Below are 24062 nucleotides of genomic sequence, written 5' to 3'. Positions count from 1 at the left end.
AACAAAATGACATATAAGCAAATAAGAAAATACATGAATAATAAAATAATACAAATGACTCAGAAATATAAAGACTCGATCGTGGCCGTAGATCGGCGGCCACGTCTCTGATAAACCTTCCACGATCTGATGTCCCCATCAATAGCACATTAGCTTATAGCGTATGGCGGTGTAATGATTACAAACCCAATCAAAATCTCATAGTTTCATTGTCTCTGTTGTTGTGAGTATTGATCTACTTAGTCGGCAGAGGTTGTGGACCTAACTCAATCGAAGGATCCTTACCAATAATTATGAGTGGCATCATCTTAGGGGATCTCATAGACCTAGTGTGAATGTTTGAGGTCAATTTTAAGCTTAATTATCCTAACAGAGGGTTTTATGCCCTATCAGGTGTATCTTATTATTCTCAACTCATTGAATGTGTTACTGAGGTGAGGAACATCTGGGCTTTGACCATTACAATAATATTATGACATTACTTTGTAGTAAATTACCTTGTTGGAGAGCACAACACATCACATCCTTACTAGTTTGATATCTTGAGAGTTATCTTGTGAACATCTTTGATATGATGTTTGTATTTTACGAGCTTTGATAACACTTAAATTTGTCATCGTCGACAAACTGGTGTGGGGGATGGAAGTTTGGATGGTTGATTGCTATAAGCTTGGAGTGATCAATTATTGCTTGAGCATTTTAGGTTTTGTTGAAATTTTTTGGATTTTTATGATAGGTAGGGAGATTTGATTTTGATAGAGTTCCCTTAGATTGTTGTACTATTTTGAATGCGTCATAATTTGATTGAAGCCCAAAATATTTTACTTAGGGGTTATTTATGATCACTTTTATTTTTTATTATTTTATTTTGTTTATATTTTGATTTGAAATAAAACATCTTTGGTATCTTAGAAATATATTGTTTTAGTTTTTATTAGATTTTGAATAAATTGATTTATGCGTGGATGGCGGCAGTCATCGACGGGGTAGCGGCGGCGGCTGGAGATGGACAAGTTGCAGTAGTGGTGGCCGACGGTGGCATGGGCGACAGATGGTTATAGTCACAATGGTGATAGTTGTTTTTGAAAATACTCATAATTTCTAAAAATTGTTTTCGGTGTTTTTGAGAAAACATTGATTTGTTAAAAATATAATTTATGTAAAAATACACTAAACGAATATTTTTTTAAAATAAAGAACAGAAAAAATTCAAAACAGGCTCTTAAAAATTTGATGGAATTATGATAATAAGTTCCCCTCCATTGGAGATTTGATGTTAATATGGCTATCATTGGGAAAAATTGCTTGAAGTATTTATTTTTGTAGTTTACGATTTGATTTTGATTGAATAGACTCCTCCCGTTATAATGTGTGGTAAATGTACTTATTTTAGGGGGTTATTGATATGATTAAAAATAATAATTTTGATTATCATCTCTAATCATTTGTATGCATATGGGTTTGAAAATTTGAACTCATGGCCGGCTTTGTAAGTGAAACAATCTAGAGAGTTTTCATTTGAAAATAAATTTTCTTTGCTAGGGGTCTTGAATGCTTTATGCAAACCTAAAATAAAATAACTTTAATGAGATTTCGGATTGAGTTTTAGATTTTAAGTGCTTCATGATGCAAGCTTACTTGAATTTTTTTAACTTTTATCCTAATTATGTTGTTTTTGTCGTGCAAATATTTGATAGGCAGCATAAACCTTGTTAAATCATATTCTAAGAACAAATTATATCAGAAACATGGATTTCAACCTTGTCCATCAGGTAGGATGACCCGCTTATGGTCTATTTTATTTAAAGTTTTAATTTTTTTCCTTAGTTGTAGAGATAAATACCTTGTTGACTCTAATCTTATTTCAAACTTAGCTCAAATATATTTATGCAACATAATGATGAGTTTGAATAAAAAAAAGTTTACAATTTTTTTAAGAGAAAAGGACCAAAATAATCCCTCAACTATTTGTGAGGGACCAAAATGATCCAAACTCTTTTGAGGGACTAATTTGGTCTGTCAACTCCTTAAAAATTGGTCTTTTTTATTGTTACATCAAAATTTTGGGTTAATGGTGTTAAATCATGGGTTATTTTAGTTATTTTTAATTAAATTATTTATTAAATATAATTTTCAAATAATAGTAATTTTTTAAAAAAAATTATTAAACATTTCTTTGATAAAAAAAGTAATAATTCTAGTCTAGAATGTTTTAAAATAATTTATTTTATTTATTAAATTTAAATATTTTAAAAAATAAAAATCACCCAAGTTTTATTTAAATGTTAAACATTTCATATTTTTTTTTTATATTTTGATTAAGTTTTAAAAATCCAGCCTAAGTTTTAAAAATTCAGCATAATTTTTAAAAATCCTGACTGAATTTAAAAATTCCCGCCCATGGCTCGAGCTAGTTTATAGTGAGACGAGCTCTAGCTCGAGCTCCAATTAACGAGCCGAGCTCGATAAGAGCCTAAACTCGACTCTACTCGACTTGTTTATGCCCCTAGAATTGAGGGGCCATTTGGTCCTTTTCTCCTTTTTTTTTTTGAAGTATTTGAACATCTTTTGAAGAAGTTGCAGAGATTTCAAAATATTACATTGAACTTCATTTTCATTGAGTGCTCATAGTGCTTTGAAGTCTGTTGACCTCGATGACTCTTTCAAAGTCACCCCATTCAAATATGACAAAAATGACCCAAAAATTGATGTCATTCAAATAAAGCTGACTCTCAAATTAGATTATGCTGTTGCGTTAAGGACATTAGAACTAGTTCAGATAAACACCCATATTGTTTGGTTTACCACATGGGAGTAATTAATAAAATTTGTTGGCTTGGTAATGATATGATTTTCATGCACACGAGTGACGAAAGCTTTGTGAAAAAAAAAAAATCAATATATATATATAGTATTATCGTTAAATAATTCAAAAACGTCAAATTCCTTTTCATCTCCCCATACCTCTTATGTTTTTTTCAGTCTTGCATGTCACCCTCCATGCATAAAATCACACAAGATTCTCCGCTCTCCCTCTCATCTGCAATCTCTCACTGTCCCGTTTTTGTCTAACTTGCACCTATGCTTTTGAAGCCTCATGTCAATTGCTCCTTTTTGTCGACCCAAAGGAAGCTGTGTATGGAGCTCGTTGAAGAAGGTGTTGGTGTCACCTGTATTAAAGTAGGGAAGTTGCATGTGAAGCTCGCTGAAGAAGGCGTTAGCGGGACAAGCATCACATGAATGAGAAACAAAGCTCACAAGGCAATCGAATTTGAGTTAAATCCCACTCGAATCATGTTACCATGCAGCCGTCACCGTCTCCATCAGTGCAAACTTGCCGGCTATCTTCCTCTCTCTTCTGCTCACTCTCTCTTCTGCTCACTCTCTCTTCCTTCAGTCTTTCAATCTCTATGCCTATCTAACTCTCTCTTTCTCTCCTTTTATACTCTTTAATTTTCCTTCTTTCTCCCCCTCTTTCTACTTATATCTTTCTCTCTCTGCTATATTTCTCTCTCTACTTATATCTTTCTCTCTCTGCTATATTTCTCTCTACTATCTTTCTCTTTCCCTTTCTTTCTCTACTATCTTTCTCTTTCCCTTTCTTTCTCTCTTTATCTCTCCCTTTAGTTCATTCACTCTCTTTCTCTAACCTTCTTCCTTCCTCTCTCTGATTTTCTCTCTCCCCCTATTGCTCTCTCTAACTCTCTATCTTCTATCTCTTTCTCCCTCTCTCACTCTCTCTCTTCACTCTCCATTTATTCCTCTAAAATAGGAGAGACAAAAAATCAATAAAACAAGAGAAGAAGAAAAAGAAAAGAAAAAATAAAAAATATAGAATGTATTGTGTATTTGTCTCGCCGCACAGTCAATGTTGTTTCATCTTCACTGTTTCGTGACCACAGTATAATGGAAAGCAAGCTCACACTTTGCCTATGTACTCGTACGCATCTTTCTTGATACAACAGGGAAAGCTTCTTTTGCTTACTTCTTTCTCGTCCAGGTGACCCATACGCCTCCTTTCTTGGCATAGTGGGGAGAATAACATGCCTTCTGAGAATTTAACTTGGAGCACGCGACTCTCTCAATAGAGTCGTGTATGAATTTTTGGTGCCCACAAAGCCGTCTTGAGTTTTGTTTGGATACTGACATGTTTATCAAAGTTTGCATTAGAATTTATATTTTAAACATGATCTTTTTAGAATATGCGTGAGAGGTTGCTTTTGATAGGTGACGTGCTTTATAGTAAGATGCATGTTTAAAGCACTTTTAGAATTTGTGAGGTGTTATAATTGTGTTGAGGTTGTTTTATGGTACAAATTCCTGATTTAAAAACGATTTATATTTTATTTTTGCAATTTTATTGCGAGCACGTTTTTTTTTTGAAATGCATCTAAAACTTTTAATTTGAAGTTTTAACTTTCACATTTTGTTCGCATGCGCTTTTTTATTTACAGATCCAATTATGAGTATTGCGATTTAGAATTTGTGTTGTTTGCTTAAAAGTAGTGTTATTATGTGTCACAGCCCAACTCGACCAGGACAAGTCCTACCATGTTGAGCTGTGACAGGCAAACCCCAAGATCTAGTTTTAGATTTTTTTCAGATTTTCTACCAATATTCATTGAAATAAATGACAAATTATAGATCTACTAAAATATCCAAATACTGAAAAATTCATCCAGAAAGTTTCTTTCATTCATCAAAATAAATATCAACATTACAGTACATGGCTACAGACAAGAGTTACAGAACTGAAAATTAAACTAGCCATGACTGTACAAAAATCAAAATATCAAAATACATATGACCTCATCTGATCCTGAACTGCTACTCTACAATCTCTTTTCCCTTTCTAGATTCTAAAAATTAGAAGTAAAATTACAGTGAGCTACAACAGCTCATAAAGTCACACAAACCAATCTAAATTTTCAAATATTATTTTATTTCAAATATTTTACTAAATATTTAAAAAGCTGTTAAATGCAATTGAAATAAATCATTGAATTGAGAATCACCAAAATTGAGAAATTTAATAAATGCATAGTAGTTATTTTATGATTTAGATAACATTACAGAACAAATAAATAAATTGAAATTCATATCACAGCGTAGTTCATATCACATTTTCTGGACCTAGATAGAATCTCAAAGGATTCTGACCCCTTATGACTCCTTTTTATTTGTGTTTATAGCACCAGAACATATCAGATATCTCTGTATCAGACAGAATCTCAAAGGATTTTGGCCCCTTTTTACCCCCAGAAATTCCCTGACACAGACAGAATCTCAAAAGATTCTGGACCCTTATTGCTCCCAACATATATAATTTAATCACTTATGCACATATATCATCACATTATAACAATTAAAGTGTAATAGAGCATGTATCAAAATTCAATATTGTATAGCGGTAGACAATAAAAAATCCAACTAGGCAAAAATGCACATTTTCAAAAAATTACCAAATTACCAGGGATTGTGTATTTTAAGGCTTTTATTGTACTATAACATTATTTTTCAACATCTCGATAATTTTTTATTTACTAAAAATCCCGCAAATTTCAAAATCCCATGTGAAAAATTTCCAGAAAGTATTCAAAATGTGCATTATCGTAATCTCTACAACATACAAAAAGTTATGGGGTGAAAGTTTTACCGGTGCAAAGTGATCCCTGTTTTTTGTTAACGGATATAAAATTTTAATCGAAATATTCACCAAAACTTGCACATTTTTTGAAAATTGAGATGGACATAATGTGTCTTACCTCGAGACGAATAACTTTCCCAACTGGGTCGACGGACGTAAACAGCCCGAAGTCGTCCAAAGTCGGACTTTGGTTTTCTCTCACCTCTCTTATTCTCTCATATCCGTAAGCAAAGTCTCTGTTTAGGAAAAACCGAGATAAGAAAACTTTTTATAATAAGAAAAGTGAGCGGAATTAGATTTTTTTAATAAAATATTAATTATTATAATTATTTAATATTAAAATATTAATTTTATTCAATTTCTTTTATATTTTTAAATCCAAAAATCTAAAAATTACAGAAAAGTATTCATAAATTAGTTAATTTTATTTAGAACATTTTAGTGAAATCGGTTTGTAAAACAGACACCTAACGGCCCCCAAAACCCCACTTATACTGCAAGTACTAATTTCTTAAAAATTTTTGACAGTGCCAAAAAATTATTAAAAAATTACGGAAGCTAAAACACAGTATTATAAATGTTTTGGCATAGATGGTTTGTGATTTGGACTTCTCTAGGTCAATAAAAAAAAATGTTTATGCTTGCATTCAGATTATGCTTTGTCCAAATAGATTGCATAGAGAATATTATTTTTCCTGTTAATGGGGGCACTCTTTTAGTAATTTTCACATTCAATTTCGGTTTGTAGAGTTCTTTGAGAGTTTTAGAGGTGATGCAAAAGGTTTTGTTTGCACTTATAGGCGAGTTATTAAATTCACCATAAATTCATTTCTAGTTATGCTTAGTTGATTTATAGATGACATGAAACACATTTTAAGTTTTTTTTTCCTTCATTTGTAATTTTATACTTATATTTTCATTTTGTTATATTGTAGTCAAGAAAGCTATTTTTATTTTGTTGTTGAATTTGTTCCCCTCAAAGTTAAGGAAAAATTCTATAAGATGGTTGTGAGACATGCAATGCTTTATGGTGCAGAATGTTGGCCATTAAAAGAGAAGCATAATATTAAGTTAAGTGTTGCAGATGTGGATGAGTGACTTCACTCTTAGAGACATGATAGAAAATGAGCATATATGTGAGAAGGTTGTAGTAGCTCCGGTGGAAGATAAGATTAGAGAGAGTTACCTTAGATGGTTTTGTCACATAAAATGACGGCCTTCTGATGAGCCAGTTAAGTGAGTAGATTTATTAGATTTGGCTTTCGTTAAGAAAAGTAGATGTATACCTAAAAGACTTGGTTAGAAATTATTAGAAATGACATTTCTTTATTAAATTTAAATAAAATTCGACTCTTAACATGGCACAATAGTGAAAAATGATTCATGTAGCCGACCCCACGTAGTGGGATAAGTACTTGATTGATGTTGTTTTGTTGTTTGTTTGTTGAATTTGTTTAGTAAAATTTTTGGTAGCATCTCGATGTCTAGGCTTTCCTACCTTGCCGAAGAAGGCATGCATGGTTGGTGTTTGAGATACCACAGCTAGGGTCTTTAACCTAATCATGCCTACAGGGGTTTGTCACCTTCAGAAATGATAACATGCATTTAATAGGCTTTTCCTCGCCATATTGAAGTGGAAAGCACGGGCATTTGCATGTATTGTAACTTTTGCGAGAAAATGTTGTTAATTAAATTATTATGAGATCTAATTGTGGCGAGATTGAATGCACACCCTTTGTTCTCTCTTTAAACATATAATACTATTAGAGGGATGGAGGGAGGGAAGTGTTTGACTAGGTGTGTTGGTGCATGCACTGACTTGGGTAGTTGGCAATATTTAGGCTAGTCTTGTATCAGTATTGGGGGGCAAAGCAACAATTAGTGAAGTGTCCAATGACTTCGACTTGAGTGGAATGATTTCAGTGGCATGAGAAGTGTGGATTGGGGAATTATTGGAGTGTGTATGAGGGTAGGTGGGGGCATTAATGGCAGGATAGGTGAGAGATTGCAATTGTTGGTTCGCTGGAGATGAACTGTAGCGAGGGTTGTAGGATTAGACTGTGTTTGGAGAGAGGAGAGAGAGAGAGGAGACTGACAAGTTTGTTAAGTGTAATCACTGATATGCTGGCAAGTTGGTTAGGGGCAGTGATAGCTTAGGAGGGAACCTTGGTGATGCTTGTTTTTGAGAGAGAAAGGTAGGGAGATAGTTGCGAGTAGACTAGGGAGTTGAGTAAGAGTGTTGGATTTGGGAAGTGGTCGTTAACATTGGGGGCTACGGAGGTTGGAATAATTGAGCAGATTGGCAAAGTTTGGGTTGTCAAAGATAGGCAGAGGGAGGTGGAGGGCACGTGCGAGCAAGTGAGCAGTTGAGGGTTAATAGACTTGACTACTTAATAGAGCTAGCGAGCAGTGAAGGAAGGAGTGAGTGAATAATGAGATGATGCATGAGAGGATAATTATTAGTAATGAGATGTATTATAAAATAATAATAATAATAATAATAGTAAATCTCAAAATTAACAATTATCCTCTCATGCATCATCTCTCACTCACTTTCTCCTTCGTTACTTGCTAGTTCTCTTAATTAGTGAAGTCTATTAGCCCTCAACTGCGCACTTGCTCGCATGTGCCCTCCACCTCCCTCAGCCTATCTTTAAAAACCCGAACTCTGCCAATCCGCTCACTCATTCTAGCCTCCGTAGCCCCCAATGTTGTAGGGAAATGGGATGTGAGAAAATCAGAGCGATGCTCATTATTTTGCTAAAAAAATAAGTAGAATTAAAAAATAAAAGAATAATTATGGTAATATTTATTTAATATATTATGAATAGATTTATTATTTGTTTTTATCTATTATTGAATGTAAATATTTAATTATATGAAATAAATTTTAATTCTCATTTTTATTATTAATTTTATTATTATTATTAATTTTTAAAGAAAATTACATGTGTGTTAATTCTCCCTAATAAATTTTTTATTCGCACATGTCAATTTTTTATCCTAGCCTCACTCATAAGTGTATTTCTGACTTGTTCTTGTGCAGCGAATTTTGTGACATGGCCTTTTTTGTTATTTGGATGCATGACTGAGTCCTATTTAGTGTGACAAATGATGATTTGAATGACTTCATTGTAGGTGCGACTTCTTGAATTGGTCTTGTGCGATGTTGCTTATGTTTTTTGTTATTGATGTCACATTCTATCAAGTTGATTTTTGGGATAGGCATTGAGGTCTGCATTATTTTATAGGAACTGATGGATTACCTATGTTGCACCGATACACCTATGTATGAAGGCGTACTGTATCCGATACACCGATACACAAATACACCTCTGATACGGCACCGATACATGTTGGATACGACAAAGTCGTATCAAATTAAAATACTATTTAATTTCAAACGGACATGCGTATCCGTCGAAAAAAAAAACAATCCAAAAAAAGGCGCGTCGTATTTACTTTTGCGGCTGCGAGCGAGGTTCTCTCATTTCCGAGATGGATTTGAGTCTTTTGATGATAGGAGAATATTAGATATTGCTAATCTTTCACTTGATGAGCCTGAATTATAAGCTATGATATTGAATGAAGATGATATAGAAGTTCAAAGACAAACCATCGAAGAAGCTAATCATATCTTTCCTTCTATTGAATAGTTGAAATTTCATGTGCTAGACAATTTATGTTTATGCTTTTGTTGTTGTACTAGACATTTAATGTTTACTTTTATTTTGATATTATAAGCTACAAGGCTACAAATGATGTTGCTTTCATTTTTTTTTTTGTAATTTCAAAAATTATGCTTTGATTGCTTTCTTAATTTTTATGTATGATTTATAAACTATAATGTCGTGCCGCGCCGTACCAATATCCTGTATTTTTAAGAATTGACGTGTCCCGTATCTGTATCATGTCATATCCGTGTCACCATATCCATATTGGTGTAACATAGGCATAGACAAGGAGGAAAAATTAAATACTAAATAGAATATTTTACTAGCCGAAAGAAGAGAGCTTTTTTTAGATTTGGTTTTTTCACGACTTTGTGGAAAAAAATGAGAAACATAAACTACAACACAATGAGCACGTTCGAAATTTTTTAGAGATACAAACTAGTCATCCGTGGTAAATTCTAAATTTCCCTATGAAGCGACTCGGGCTTCAAGTTGATGGTTTGACACATAGTCCTTGGCAAGGAAGTGTGGGAGGTTGTCTGATTGGGCCCTTTAAAATGGGAACAGTGAGAAGGTTTGAGCTGTAACTTTGAAGTGGTTTGGGTTGGTGGAGGATTTCTCAAAGGTGTCTGGGGTGTTGATATAGGTTTGTGAAGAAGAAAAACAGCCATAAGAAAACTGACGTTTGTGATTTTTTTGGACCATATGCGTCCTGTTGGGAAACTTTAATGATGGAATTAGGGACTCAATTACAATTTATCTTAAGATAAAAAAACTGAGCTATTGCACAGTTTGCAGCTGCGGCTGATGCTTCAATGCTTGAGTGTGTAAATTACTAAGCTATGTTATAGTTTGGGGAGTTCATTCAAATAACAGTGTGTGTTTCTCATGCTTGAAATTTAAAATAACCGATTTTGTAGGTGTTTTATTGCTTATTTAAAAAAACATTTTCATCTAGTTATATATTCTAATATTTAAGTGTTTCTTTAACCATTACCTTAAAATATAAGTTCATTTTTTTTAGTGAGTGTATTGAGAAGTTTTTTGTCATTGCTTCCCTCCGTTATCTTTGCTAATCAATTATGTGATGTAGTTATCCATTATGATATTAGTTACGTCTTACAAGTGAAAGCAGGACCTTAAACACTATGAGCTGTTGTACCCAGTAAAAGGATATACGTGGATTGATAATCTGGTTTTTTTTGTTTGTTTTAATGCAAGGCTGTATACCCTTCTCAATAATATCAATGAGGAGTTGGATATAAGAACACGAGAATAAAAAAAAAAACACTAAACGAGAAGAAACAAGAGTTAAAGTTTCTTAATAAATTAAATGATCATTGCTTTCCTTGTTTCTGTATCGAGTGGTAATGAGTTAAATAATTTTTCTTAGTGAGGTGCCCATTGTTATGTTTATGTTACATCTATTTTAGTGAAATTCTTGTGCTAGGTGAAATCATGTTCCTGAATAACTGTTATCTGATGTTCAGTTGCGATTACAATATTAGCTGTCTTTTTATTCTATTTTGCTATCTGTTGATGAAAATGAGAGTAAACATTTACCATCTTCAGTAATTACCTCTAGTACCAATACTACATAATTTATTAGTGGCTTTGATTGGTTACTTATATTCTTGATTATGTTTAAAAGGAAAAAAGGTTGCTCAGCGGTCTAAGGAGCTTGATGAGCTTATAGATTATTTTAATGTGAGTATTTTTTTGCTCCTTTGAATTTTCTGTTTGCTAAATTTTCAGTTAAATTCTTAATGCTTGTATGTTGATTTATATAGTCTTTAATTTCACATATATAGTCTTTAATTTCACATAACCTTCATAATATAGCAATACAATAATGATACCTCATGCTAAACAATGCACTTATATGCCCCCACCTGGGAATTTTTTTCAGGTTTGGACACTAAACGTAGCTCTACGTTTGGAGGCCAATAAAATCACAACATTTGGCCTGTACACATGGATATTAATTTATATTTCATTTTTTTTTGTTTTTTTTCATGCCAACCCGACCGACTTGGCCCAAAATATTCAATTTCAAATTTAGGGTTTCAAATTGACTCTCTTTTTAAAAATGAAATAGAGCGAAACTTCCATAATTTTTAGGATTTCTGTTTAAAATATATTTTCGTAGTTGCTGAGAAAAAAGAAACGAGGAAAGACGATGAAGATGACGACTTGTTTGGAGGAGGAAAAGTCGATGAAGATTACGCTTTGCAAACATCCAGGAGGAGGAAGAGGAATAGTTGAAGTTGAAAGAAGAACATGTTGTATGAATGATAGTTTTTTTTTTGTTCATTTAGTGAATATATTGGGGGTTTTGAGGGGGGCAGCGCCTCCTGACGGAGAGGTACCGACCAGTACCGAGTTACGGTACCGAGTTTCGGTACCGAGCGCTGCAAAGAGTTACCGACCAGTACCGAGCGATAGCGAGCTTTGATATCGAGCAGTACCGAGCATTTGTATTGAGAGTTCATCGGTATAAACAATGAATTGATATTAAGTGAAAAATTATGTTCGGTATCGCTTTGTACCAGTCATATTGATTCAGATGTAAGAAATCCGATAAAGAAATACATAGTTATTGATTATTGCTTATCGAGCAGTACCGAGCGGTATCGAGCAGTACTGAGCGTTACTGATGCATTTAATATCTATCTGCATATGTTTTATGATTCGAATGTTTTTAAATTTTATTTTGGTCTTATGTAATTTGGAATTTTATGTTTTATTTTTGTTTACCCTATGATGGAAGGCAACTTATAAACATGTTTAGTGTTTGGTGCTCTTTGAACATTTCTCTCTTTTGGTTTGCTAGCTTTCTTTGGATATTTGGGCATTTATTGGTGGGCTGAATTTCTCTTGTTGGGCTTGGCCCATTTTCCCCTTTCTTTGGCTGCTTGGTGTATTAATTATCTCGGCTGAATTGGGGTTGCTTCGGTTTCCTGCTTGGGGGGGGGGGTGGGGGGGGGGTTGGCTATTGGTGTTATGGTTGCTTGGTTCCTGGGCTGGCCGTGCCTCTTTCTTGGTGATTTTCTCATGGGTGGAACCTTTTGGGGCTGTTTGGCTTTCTTTTTTTCCTATTTTTAGGGGGCTAATTTCTACTGTTTGGAGATCTTGTTGAATCTGAAATTGCTTCTAAACCTGAGGGTTTTCTCTTCTTTGCTTGAGAGCTATTTTTTTTCCCACCTATTTCGTCTTCTAGTCTTCTATCTACTTCTTCTCTCCACAAGTACCTTGCCATTGTATCTTTCTTCCCTATATAAAGTGTGAGTGGTGTTGTTGGCCGATTTGTTGGTATTTGCCGAGGAGCGCCGACGGTTGTTGGATCAAGATTGCCTCTGGTTTGAATGTTCTTCAGAGCACCTAATTTTCCTAATTATATTGATACATGCGAGGTGATCTTTAATGTTGTTCTGAGGGTAGTGTTTTTATAATTTTGTCTTTTCTAAGTCTTTTTTTATGTTTCTTTCTTTAGTTTGTTTCTTTGCCGGTGGTTTATTAACTTTTTTGGGTTGAGTTTTGTTCCATTTGTCCCTTGTGTTCTCCTTCTTGGTTTTTAGATATTAGATCCCATCAGTTTTCGAGCATTGGTACCGATATCGAAATAAACAAAACATCACATAAATGAATGCAGTTTTACATAACACATTTTTATTTTAATTAAAATATGTATTGATGCACGCCAAAATTTCAATATCACAGCCAATATAACAGATGCAGCGGTACATGACAGACTTTATTTAAGAATGTGGTGCTATATTATCGGTGGTGTTTTTTCCAATAGTCATCTGCAATAGAAAAAACATTAATAAAACAAAGCATCTTCATCTTCCCTCTAAGTGTACTGAAAAAAACTATTAATATACAAATAATACTTCAAAATTACATATTCCCTAAGTGTACAAAAAAAAGAGAAACTATTATTCCTCATTTCTTCATTGACTTTTTCTCCAAAACAGTCTTCATCTTCATCGACTTCTCCTCCTCCTAACCAATCTTCATCTTATCGAATTTTCCTTTATCTAGATCAAACTATTATTCCCCATTTCTAGAGCAGTCTTCATCTTCATCGTCTTGTCCTCCTCCAGAACAGCTTCATCTTCATCGTCTTGTCCTCCTCCATAACAGTCTTCATCTTCATCGGTTTACTCTCATTTTTCTTTCTCAGTAGCTATGAAATGTTTTTTTAACTAAAATCCTAAAAAATATGATGTTTTCGCGGTATTAAAAAAAGAGCGCCAATGCTCAGCTCTAAAATTTGAACAGGATTTGTTTTGGGTCGAGTCAGTCGAGCTGGGGAAAAAATTTTAAATAAGAAATATAAAAGAATATCCACATGTACAATACAGGTGTCACGATTTTATTTGAGTAAAGACACAAAGTTATGTCCGGACGGAACCTTATAGAAATTCCTCACCTAGGGGTGTAAGTGAGCCGAGCCACTCACAAGCTGAGTCGAGCTCCACTCATTTATAGGCTTGCTAGCCGAGCTTATCGAGCTCACGAGTCGCGTTCGAGCTTATAAACGAGCTTGTATATTATACAAGCTTGTGTTCGAGCATAGCTAGACTCGGCTCACGAGCTCGTCGAGCCGGTTCAATAAAAAAATAATATTAAAAAACTGGATTTTTTATATTCTCGCCATAACTCAAACGAGGCACGGAAAGGCTCATATTAAATGATTCACCTTCAAAAAAAGTTGTAGGTTATATTCCCAAAACAAAAAGCTATTCATATGAGTTGTAGGTTATGTTCCCAAAATATAAAAGACTTTAAGTTCTGTGAAAAAAAAAAACTACAGCTTTTCACGTTGGAAAAGACTAAAGGATGTAAACATTAAATGTTAGCTATAGCTTCCACCACCGTTTCATCTTCTCGGCTTCCCGCTTCATGATGTCAACAGCGCGGCGTTGGGCTTGAGGCAGACGGAAGATGACCGGACTGAAGACTAGAAGATTGGACCACACGAGGAAGATGACTGAACCGCAGAAGTCGCCGAAGGCTCGCGAGCCTACTCGAGCTCTTTTATAGATGGATGAGCCGACAATTTGACTAACGAGCTGAGCTCGATAAATCTAATACTCGACTCGACTTGACTCGTTTACACCCCTATGGCTCCACCCCACACACACATAATACAAATACATCCATAAAATAGCAGGTTGCACTACTATCTCCACCATGGAAGACAAATGATGCTATAGCCACATTGAAGTTGTCTGGAGATGGGAGATTGATTACTTTTTTGGTTGGAATAAAGTGAATATATATTATGGAGGAAGTGAAGGCAGGTTTACCTGAATTTGGTGGGGACTTACTCGCAACACAGGGAATCACTCATTGAATGCCAGTAATTTCTCACTCTATGTGTTTCAAAGAAGCACAAAAGTCTAAAAGAAATAATATATTGCTCAATCCTTCCTTATTACTTTTTTGGTTGGAATAAAGTGAATATATATTATGGAGGAAGTGAAGGCAGGTTTACCTGAATTTGGTGGGGACTTACTCGCAACACAGGGAATAACTCATTGAATGCCAGTAATTTCTCACTCTGTGTGTTTAAAAGAAGCACAAAAGTCTAAAAGAAATAATATATTGCTCAATCCTTCCTTATGGTATTTATTGTTAAAACTTAAAATTATAGAAATCAATGGGCTGTTTGGAGGTTGTGGGCGAGGGTACGTCTAGTTGTTTGAGGCTAATGCTTAACTTTATCATTTGCATCAAAATGTCTTGTTCAACCATAATTTTTGAGGTTAAAAGTATTTTATATGACCTATATTACAACATTTTGTCATGCTTACTTATGTCTATATATTATCTTGAGTAATGGCATAATCTCCAAATTGAATCCCTATAGTTTTGAGATTTTATAAATTGTTGTGCATTGTTGATGTGTATGCCTACATGGCAGATATTAAATTGAAAAATATTTATACATATTGCTATGATGAATGGAAATTGAGAAATTACATTTTATATGTAGGTTTGTGGGGAGTTTAGAATTTAGATCTGTTTGAGACAGGTTTCTCACTGCTTTGTTATTGTTTTTTTTACTTTTTTGCTACTTCCCTTGAATTTTTGTGGTGGGAAGCTACTTCTTACAACATATTTGTTAATGTATGGTAGTCGTAAGAAAATAGTTGTCCGACTTCCGCAAATGGTAGCTGTAAGAAAACAGTTGTCCGACTTCTGCAAAAAAGACTATTTATAATATCCATAGTTTTCAAAAAGGTTACTTTCCTACAATAACTTTACAACCCCTTTACAAAATTTCGTAGTAGTCCCAAACCAACCCTTATTCTATGTGGAATTGTATATTTGATTTCCTCTTATCGGTGTTATTTAGGCTTGTCACTCTTATGAAGTGGTTTTGATGTCAATAATCCTCCAACTCTATTTATAATTTCATGGAAAGCGGACTATCCGCACATACGACTCAAGTTAATAACAATTCTAATGAATACAAATCGAAGAAGCTTAGGGTTGTTTTGATACAAGATTTAAGCAAGCTTTGAGTTAAATATTGCCAAATGAAAAGAAAGGTCTACTCTAATCTCATGGCAAGTTAAATCTTGATTTCATGCTCCTATTGTTCCAATCAACAGGAACAACAATATCATCAATGGAGACTGAATTTTCATTGAGCGACTCTTTCAAAAATCTACTTCATGCAAAGTAGCTGAAGTCGAAGTTGCAACGAAGAAATGGTGATGAGGAAAATCAAACCCTAAATAGGCTTAGGGCTATAGGAAGAGCATAGACAAAGACTAAAGAGAAGAGAAATTATAGAAATAGACAGTCAATGATAAAATGCCATCCTCTCCTCTCATAACTCTGTTTTCGCTCCTATTAGCTTTTCTTGCTCTCTTATCTTTTTTTTTTCCGTATAAGCTAAAGTAATAGTAAATCACATGAGAAAGATAACTAGTTGATTGGATAATAAGTAATTCAATTTATTATATAGCCAATAATTGATATTTAGTTCTTCATTTAGAAGTTATAGATTAGAGGTTAAATACTTTTTTTAGTAGTTAATTAGTTTAATATTTAATTATTTTAAAATTCTTATTTAATTTAACAGACTCAAATCTTGAAGTAGCCAAATATTTCACCAAGATTTAACTAGATTTAATCTCTATCATGCCAAACTATTTTCAGGATTCAACTATCTCAAGATTTATTAAATTAGGATTTACAGAATTTATTAAAACCGACTTAAGTCCTACTTGAAGTCAAACTGCCCTAGTGTCTAATAATCATAAACATGGGTAGTGTGATCATTCAACACCTTATGACATGTATGAGGGATGCATTTGAAGTATATCATTTTTTGAGAAGGCTTTCGATTTGTATTGGTCTAGATTTGTCATTTTCGAACATGTCAGTCCTCCTAAGAACAAGTAGATCCTCATAAATGCACTACTTTTTCACCGGAGGATCTCTGATATCTCTTAAATATACAAATTTACATTGGGGTAAATAGGTGGTTGAAAATGTTGTGCTAAGAGAGTCCCATCCCCGAGGAAAAAATGCTGACAACTTCTTTTAGTGTTTGAAGTTTTTATTGTTGATTCTTTTCTTTGTTATTTATTTATTGTATGCTTTTCTTCTCTCTTGGCTTCCCTATCCCTGCCATAAAACGTTTTCATAGTCTCCATTTCACTATCACTTAAAGCCAATTCTAAATAGCTGGGATAAAGCTAATGATATGATGATATTTTTTTCGAACTTATATCTGTTGAGTATGGCAGACAAATGGTACCATCCCTCTAGGGAATGATTGAATTGAAGGACTGCATCTTAGTGTTCTTTTGTGCGCCTTGCTCTGCTGCTTGTAGGTGCACATAAAAATTAGCTGTTCCATAAAATTTCTATCTAGACTTGCTATGTTGTCACAACTCGGCCCGTATACTCCAATTAACGAGGCAGGAACGAAAAGTCGGACAAGTGTAACACTTCATTCAATTCATAAACAATTTAACATTCAGCTTCTCAATATAATTGAAGAGCCACTATTATTATTTTTTTTTTTTTAAACTACTGATACCATTTTTCAATCTAAATATTTACATCAATCATAAGTTACCTATTTTTATCTATGCCATCTTCTATAGACATACTCCTCCCTTTCAACTATTTCTATTTCTCTGGAGTCTTAGTTGAAAATGTTAGTTTAATAGAATGAGTTTACAAAATAAACTCAGTGGATAATCATCATTAAATATACAACAATTAGTCATATAAAATAGTCATATAAAATAAACATACATCTTTCTTCAACTTTCTTACATTATTAACATATGCATCTTCTTTCATATACTGTAGGTTATATAATTTCACATAAATTATTTCATATTCCATTTAACTTGTCCATTTCCACTTAGCATTTCTTTAATAAATTTGACATTTAATTCATTATCATTTTCATTAGTACAGGAGCACCATCTAAATGTATCAATTAAGGTACAATCATTTCTATTTCCTTTTCCATTTCCATTTAACGTGCACGGGTACGTTGCTTCCCCATCCCGTACCATACGAGGGTGAACTCCTGTAATTTGCATGCATATACTTTTTCCTTTTTATATTTATATCTGTTTTATTTTAATTATATGATTTCTTTTATATAACTTTAGAAATGTATATATATATATATTCCAAAATTTTTCTTTCTTCTTCTTTTCCATGTATCTAACTATTATCCACATATTTCATATATTACATATATATACAAGTATTACCTTTCAGTTTAATAACTAACTTTTATTATGAAATCTTTTGGATGTAATAACCTTCAAACATTTGTAATTGATGCAAATAATCAGGAAACTGTATGAATAAAATAGAATCATGAAATATCTATACCTTCAAACATTTGTAATTGATGCAAATTATCAAGAGACTGTATGAATAAAATAGAATCATGAAATATCTATAGTATAACATCATTTACCCACTTTGAATATTTTGGCTTCAGCTCTTTTCAAACCATCGACTCTTTAGACAATCCCTTTACTATAATCTCCAATCTCTCTTTTGAGATCTATTATTAGCTTCAGTTGTCACCTTCATACATTAGGTTAACCAGTTCTCCATTGTTCCAAAAATTCCTTTAATTTGCATTAATCATTACTAATGATAACATTAAGTTATTCAGTAATATAATTACAACATTTATTGAAAATCTCATGCAGTTATAATTACCTCAATACGTCTTCTTCTCTCTTATTTCTCTTTAAATCAAGACACTCCCTACCAAATTTCTCCTTCCTATTTGTTAATCATTATTATGTCGTAAGTTAGAGAAAATAAAGTATTAATAAGTGAATGTAAAAGAACAATTAAATTAACTTACTCCTTCTGTTGATAGGAATGAAAATCCATTGATTTGTTTACCCCAAAAATTTCTTCACTTTTTATTTCAATTCCTTCTTTTATCTCTCTTTAAAATAACTTATCTTTTCTTAGGATTAAATCACAGAAGAAAAAAATGCCAAAGAAATGACTTTGGAAACTTACTTTCTGCTTCCTCTCACTCTCGGCTGACACTTCTCACGCTATTTGCTCCAAAAGAAATGAGTGAATGGAAGTTATGACTCACAAGGAGTCGTTACTTTTCACGCTCGAACGTAAAAATTTGCTTGACGGTGTGATCCGAACCGTCCAGGAAGGTTCACGCACGCGGGCGGTTAGCTTGCGGTTTCTGGACCGCGATCCCCCTCCCGTGACGCCTCTGCATTAAGTAGAGGCTGGTTCAGCTGAACCGGCTGAACCGGTATTTACATATGTTGAGCAGCTCATTGTCATTTGTCTGAAGCCGCAGGTTTTGCATGGTGGCTTTTAATTGTGTTTCTTGTCATATTCTTCATACTTTTGCAATGCCATCCATCTTTTGGTAAAGAAAGCTTTTCTTTTGTTTAAGTTTTATTCTCTGAGGGGCAATGTTTTGTTTGATAACATTGTGTTTTTGGGGCCTGCTTTGTTTTTATTTTCTCTTATTTTCTGGAGATGATTGTTATGTTTGTCTATTCATACTTGAAGCTCTCCTTCTAACTAGTTCGACTCCAATTTTTTTAGATTGACGTTGAGAATCCTTGTGTGATAATGTCTCAAGATAAAAGCAGGGAGTTTTTACATTCTGGGAATGACAAGGATAAATTTAAGGTATTGTTTTTCAGATAAATTATCTATCATTTTGTTGGTTTCCCAGTTTCATTGTTTCATGCTAGTGTTGCTACTTAAGCTGAAAGTAAACTGCAAGCTCATGTGCTTATGCAATGAATTTGTATGCCATCTGCTAGCATCCTTGTTTCCCACTTGTGATTTTTTTATTTCTCTGCCCATTTCATATATACTTTACTTCCTGCAGTTTTTCTTCAAGGCCACACTTCTTCAGCAAGTTAGCGAGCTACTTGACGGTATTAAAAGCCACTTGAATGCAGCTGATGCTATTCTTGCTGAATTAGAATTGTCAGTACGTCCTATTATTGAGGAGGTGAAAGAATTGCGTGAGAAAATTAAGAACATGGAACATGTTGAAGAAATTGCGCAGGAGGTTCAAAATTTGAAGAAAAAATTGGCTTGGTCATGGGTGTATGATGTTGACAGACAAATTGCGGATCAAAATGTTAAGTTTGAAAAACTTAAAGATCGGGTTCCTACTTGCCAAGCTAGAATTGACCGACTAGCAGTAAGCAATCTAGCATCTAAATTGTTGATTCATTCACGCTATATTAGGATGGGTTGCAGCATTAATGCTAGAACCTGACATTAGTCTTACTGATTGAGCAGTCATTCTGCATATTCTGTTGTGTTGGTTTTTATTTTCTGTGAAAGATAAGGTTGTTCCTTTACAACCCTAACTCTTATAAAAACTTTTTTCTTACGAGTAAGAAGATTGAAATAGCCTTCACTTTAATATTTCAGTAAGCAAAAAGCATTGAAGTTGAAATTGCAGATGATCTTTTTTAGATTTTGTTGGAATATAATTTCAGCAAGCTTGTTTCATATATTATGATGTTTATGAAACTTTGATATGCTTGATTTGGATTGACGTTTTAATGCCTGCTTGCTTGAACTTTCAGAATCTTTCCTTTACTACCCTGTTGGATATTGCACTTACACTTATTGCTCCATGTGCTGTTGGCTGTACCTTCAATTGTCTTTTTGTAATTGATGGTCATATTTCTTCTAAAATTAAATTGCACGAGCTGTATGAAATGTATCTTTTTATCCATGAAGCCACTAGTGCATTACCAGATATGTTGGCTATATAAACTGATTGATATTTACTTTATTCTTGCATGTAGAAAATTCTAAAATGTGCAAGTTTTTGTCACAGGCATCTTTTTTTAATTCATGCTGATATATCCTTGCTGTAAGAATTTTAAAATTTCCCCTTTGCTGAAATGAAAATTATTCGTTGAATCGTATTGTTTAGAATAATTTTTTTACAGCTCTATTCTATTATGTTGCTTTATGTCAGATCTGCACTTGAATTTTTCACCTTTAATTTCAGTTTAGTTTTTCGTTTTGCCTTACAATAACGAAAGTCATACTACAGATAAAGTCTTAAGTAACATGTTTTGTTTCTCTTTTCATTTTTCTTAAGATCTACATGTGGCGTGCTTTCTTAGCTACAAGTTATTTTGGATTGCTACTTACTAACTATGCTAGCTTAGCACTGGACCCAGGATCAATTCTAATTCATTGACTTATTTGTGTTTCTTTAAATATGATTTTTTTTTGGCATCCTGAACTTTGAATGGGGTGCATCGTTCTTATTAGCTTTGTTCCTGAACTTTCCCTATCATAATCATCTAGCACTTCCATCTCTACAAGTCCTACTTAAAAAAAAAAAAAAACTGAAAAAAAAAAAAATCTCTACAAGTCCTACTTCATCAATTTTGACATTCTCCATCCTGCTATTGTGAACTTCATTGTCTTATTGATTGCCAAACATTAAGGCTTTGTTTGAGATGGAAGCAACTTTCCAGTACAAAAATTTTTAGTTCAAAAAATTTTTATGCTAAAAAGCTGCTTTAAAAGGTAGTAAGAAAGTCGTCCCAAACGAAGTATAAGATTCATAAAACGGAAGTGTGTTGTGTAAAATATGACATTTTTTTATTTCTTATTAGCTGTAAGCTCCATATAGATTGTCAAGTTTTTATTTGAATACATAGATTTTTATTTTTTCCCTTAATACTCAGAATAGGTTGAATGAACTGAAGACATTACTTGATGATAAAAAGGCCCAAATCAAATCTTTAATGGAGAAGACCTCTGATGTTAGAAGGATGAAGGATGGATTGCAGAACAATCTTTTATTGGTATTTTGCTCACTTTCAACCCATTTATTCCTTGTCCCAATGAAATTCATAGATGATTATTCTTGTTACGAGCACTTGTTGTCTGTTTGTTGCAGGTGATATGCACTTTCAATGAAGCACAAATCTAACTTTAACTAGTCGTAATGAATGCACGGTCTATTTATGATCTCAATGAATAGCTAAGCTGTCGAATGCAAAAATATTGAGCCTATTTTTTGTTTTGATTCAGCTTGTGTTTAACTTGCTTTCTACTTGCCTTTAAATTGTCATTGTTGTTAGTGCCCCTTTTTTTCTTTCCCTTTTGCTTTTATCACATCTAAAGGTGATGCGACTGTGATAGCGATGAGCCTGAACTTACCGGTATCCTTAATGGGGGTTTCCATCTATTTGGCCTTATGAGTGGTTGGCTGGCAATAACATGACAAGATTTTTAAAATAAGTGATAGGTTGATTCACAACTTCAGCAACCCAAAAATTTCTACAAATTAACCCCAGCTGATTCTCATCAGCCTTGTTTGGCCTGATCTTCTTGGTCAGCCCTAGCCTCAATCAACCCTTGTGTCGCCATTTAATTTTAGCCAACCTAGATATTCTAGCTTATTCCCAGTTAATTTGGATCAGCTTGAGGTCCTGAGGATGTTAGATGCTGAGAAAAAAGTCTGTGATGAGTTTCATATGCAATGTTATGGATGAAGCACATGAGTTGATTGCCCACAACTTAGGAGGTGACGAGTGTAGCTATAGAAAAAATTGAGATACTATTGATCAAGGTTTTAAAAGGCGAAATCGGGAATCGAGGCGTTTTTTCTAAATGAGGCGAGGCGTAAGCCTTGAGGCGGATCGAGGCGTAAGAATCAAAACGATTAAAATAAATTAATTTAAAATTATAAATAATGACAAAAAATAACAAAATATTATGTCAACTATGAATTTGAAGATTTGCGAAATAAGCGCACGCTCCGCCGAATCCAACGAGGCGTAAGCCTCAACGTGCAAATGCTTCGCTTCGCCTTGAGTCGCGTCTCAGTGCGTACGCCTCTTCCGCCTTTTTAATCGTTGCTATTGATGAACGGTGGGAGCTAAGGCTTCATCGTCATTTACATGCAACAGATTATCATCATAATTTTATGTTGTTTTGCTATAGTGTTGTTTGGATTGAATTTCAATTATTATTCACATAATTTTCACTTGTCACTTTACTTTTTTGTGTTTTTTTTGTTTTATATGTATGCCAATTTATTTCTTATGTTATCCTTTAATATATATTTTTTGCTATTATAAAAAAAATCACTTTTATTCTTCAAGACTTTACACAATTTTTGTATTTTGAGGCTTACGCCTCGCCTCACAGACAGAGAACGCCTCAATACCCACCCACACAATTGTGTAAACCTTGGTCATTTCTTACATTTAATGTCGTTATTACTCCATAATTAACTGCATAACAGCCATACTACATGCAACTTAGCTTTCGGCAAGCTTTTCACAGCTTTGCTAGGTCCTAAACCCTGACCTTTACATCCCTTGTTTTCATTTCCTGACTTTGGGACCACTTGGATGGTGACCTTTAATCCATACCACTTGCTTAATGTTGATTTGATTGTCAAATGAGTCAAAGTGATGGTTAAATATCACAAAATTGATTTATAAAGTCAAATTCCACTCCAAATGACTCATGAAGGCCCTATGCACTATTAAATTACTGCCGCTTGCAACATTACATGACTTCCCTTTCTAAAATGAAGAAAATGTCCCTTGAAAATTCACTTGCTACTTCAAGGGCCTCCAAAAATTCGTGAAATTTGACTAGATTTTTCGCTTATTGGTTGTAGGAAGGAATTTCAACCCTATCTTTTTGAAAATGTTTTTTTATTTATTTATTAAAATTACCAAAATATATTTTAAGCAAAATTGTTCACAAAATATTCGATAAATATTCTAAAATATGAAATTTTATTGGAAGGGTTTACTTATCAAATACCAAGACATTAGGACTCCAATTAGCCTGAATTGAATAACTTTAATGCCAAAATGACCAAATGGCCCTTAGCACCATTTCCAATTTAGAAAATTATAGAAATTTATGAAGTAATTTTGTTCACCCCAAGCCCACTATTAGCACAGGTAAATGCACTTTTTTATTTTTCCTGCTTAGGAAAAAATATTTATATGCCCAAGTGCCCCCTTAAAATGGGCTCAAAATTTTATAAGTGAATGAAATCATTATAAAGTATGCATGTTTTTTTGTTCAAATTCTATAGCTCTCTATGTACAAGGTTGACAAGATTAAAGTCTAAACTATTAACAACCTAAATAATTTTATTGATTCTTGTTTAGTTGAACTAATTAGATCATTAAGGATATAGATCGATTCAATTAGTCGTGATTGGT

General features: G+C 33.6%; 1 protein-coding gene across 6 annotated transcripts in view; it reads left to right on the top strand.

Moving 5' to 3' along the window:
- LOC110096031 (structural maintenance of chromosomes protein 6B) overlaps positions 1-24062 on the top strand; it is a 98389-nt gene that overhangs the window by 5735 nt on the left and 68592 nt on the right. For 5 of the 6 annotated variants that reach the window (XM_028700134.1, XM_028700133.1, XM_020821785.2 and 2 more), the window contains 4 exons: positions 10973-11028; positions 19420-19506; positions 19712-20032; positions 21552-21671. In XM_028700134.1, the coding sequence (XP_028555967.1) occupies positions 10973-11028; positions 19420-19506; positions 19712-20032; positions 21552-21671 (584 nt within the window). The remainder of the gene's footprint in view (positions 1-10972; positions 11029-19419; positions 19507-19711; positions 20033-21551; positions 21672-24062) is intronic. The other variant, XM_028700135.1, reaches the window with a different exon arrangement.

Source organism: Dendrobium catenatum, unplaced genomic scaffold (genome assembly GCF_001605985.2).
Source record: "Dendrobium catenatum unplaced genomic scaffold, ASM160598v2 fragScaff_scaffold_1456, whole genome shotgun sequence".
Classification (NCBI taxonomy): domain Eukaryota; kingdom Viridiplantae; phylum Streptophyta; class Magnoliopsida; order Asparagales; family Orchidaceae; genus Dendrobium; species Dendrobium catenatum.
Note: the sequence above shows the minus strand (reverse complement) of the source record. Positions and strands in the feature narration are given on the sequence as shown.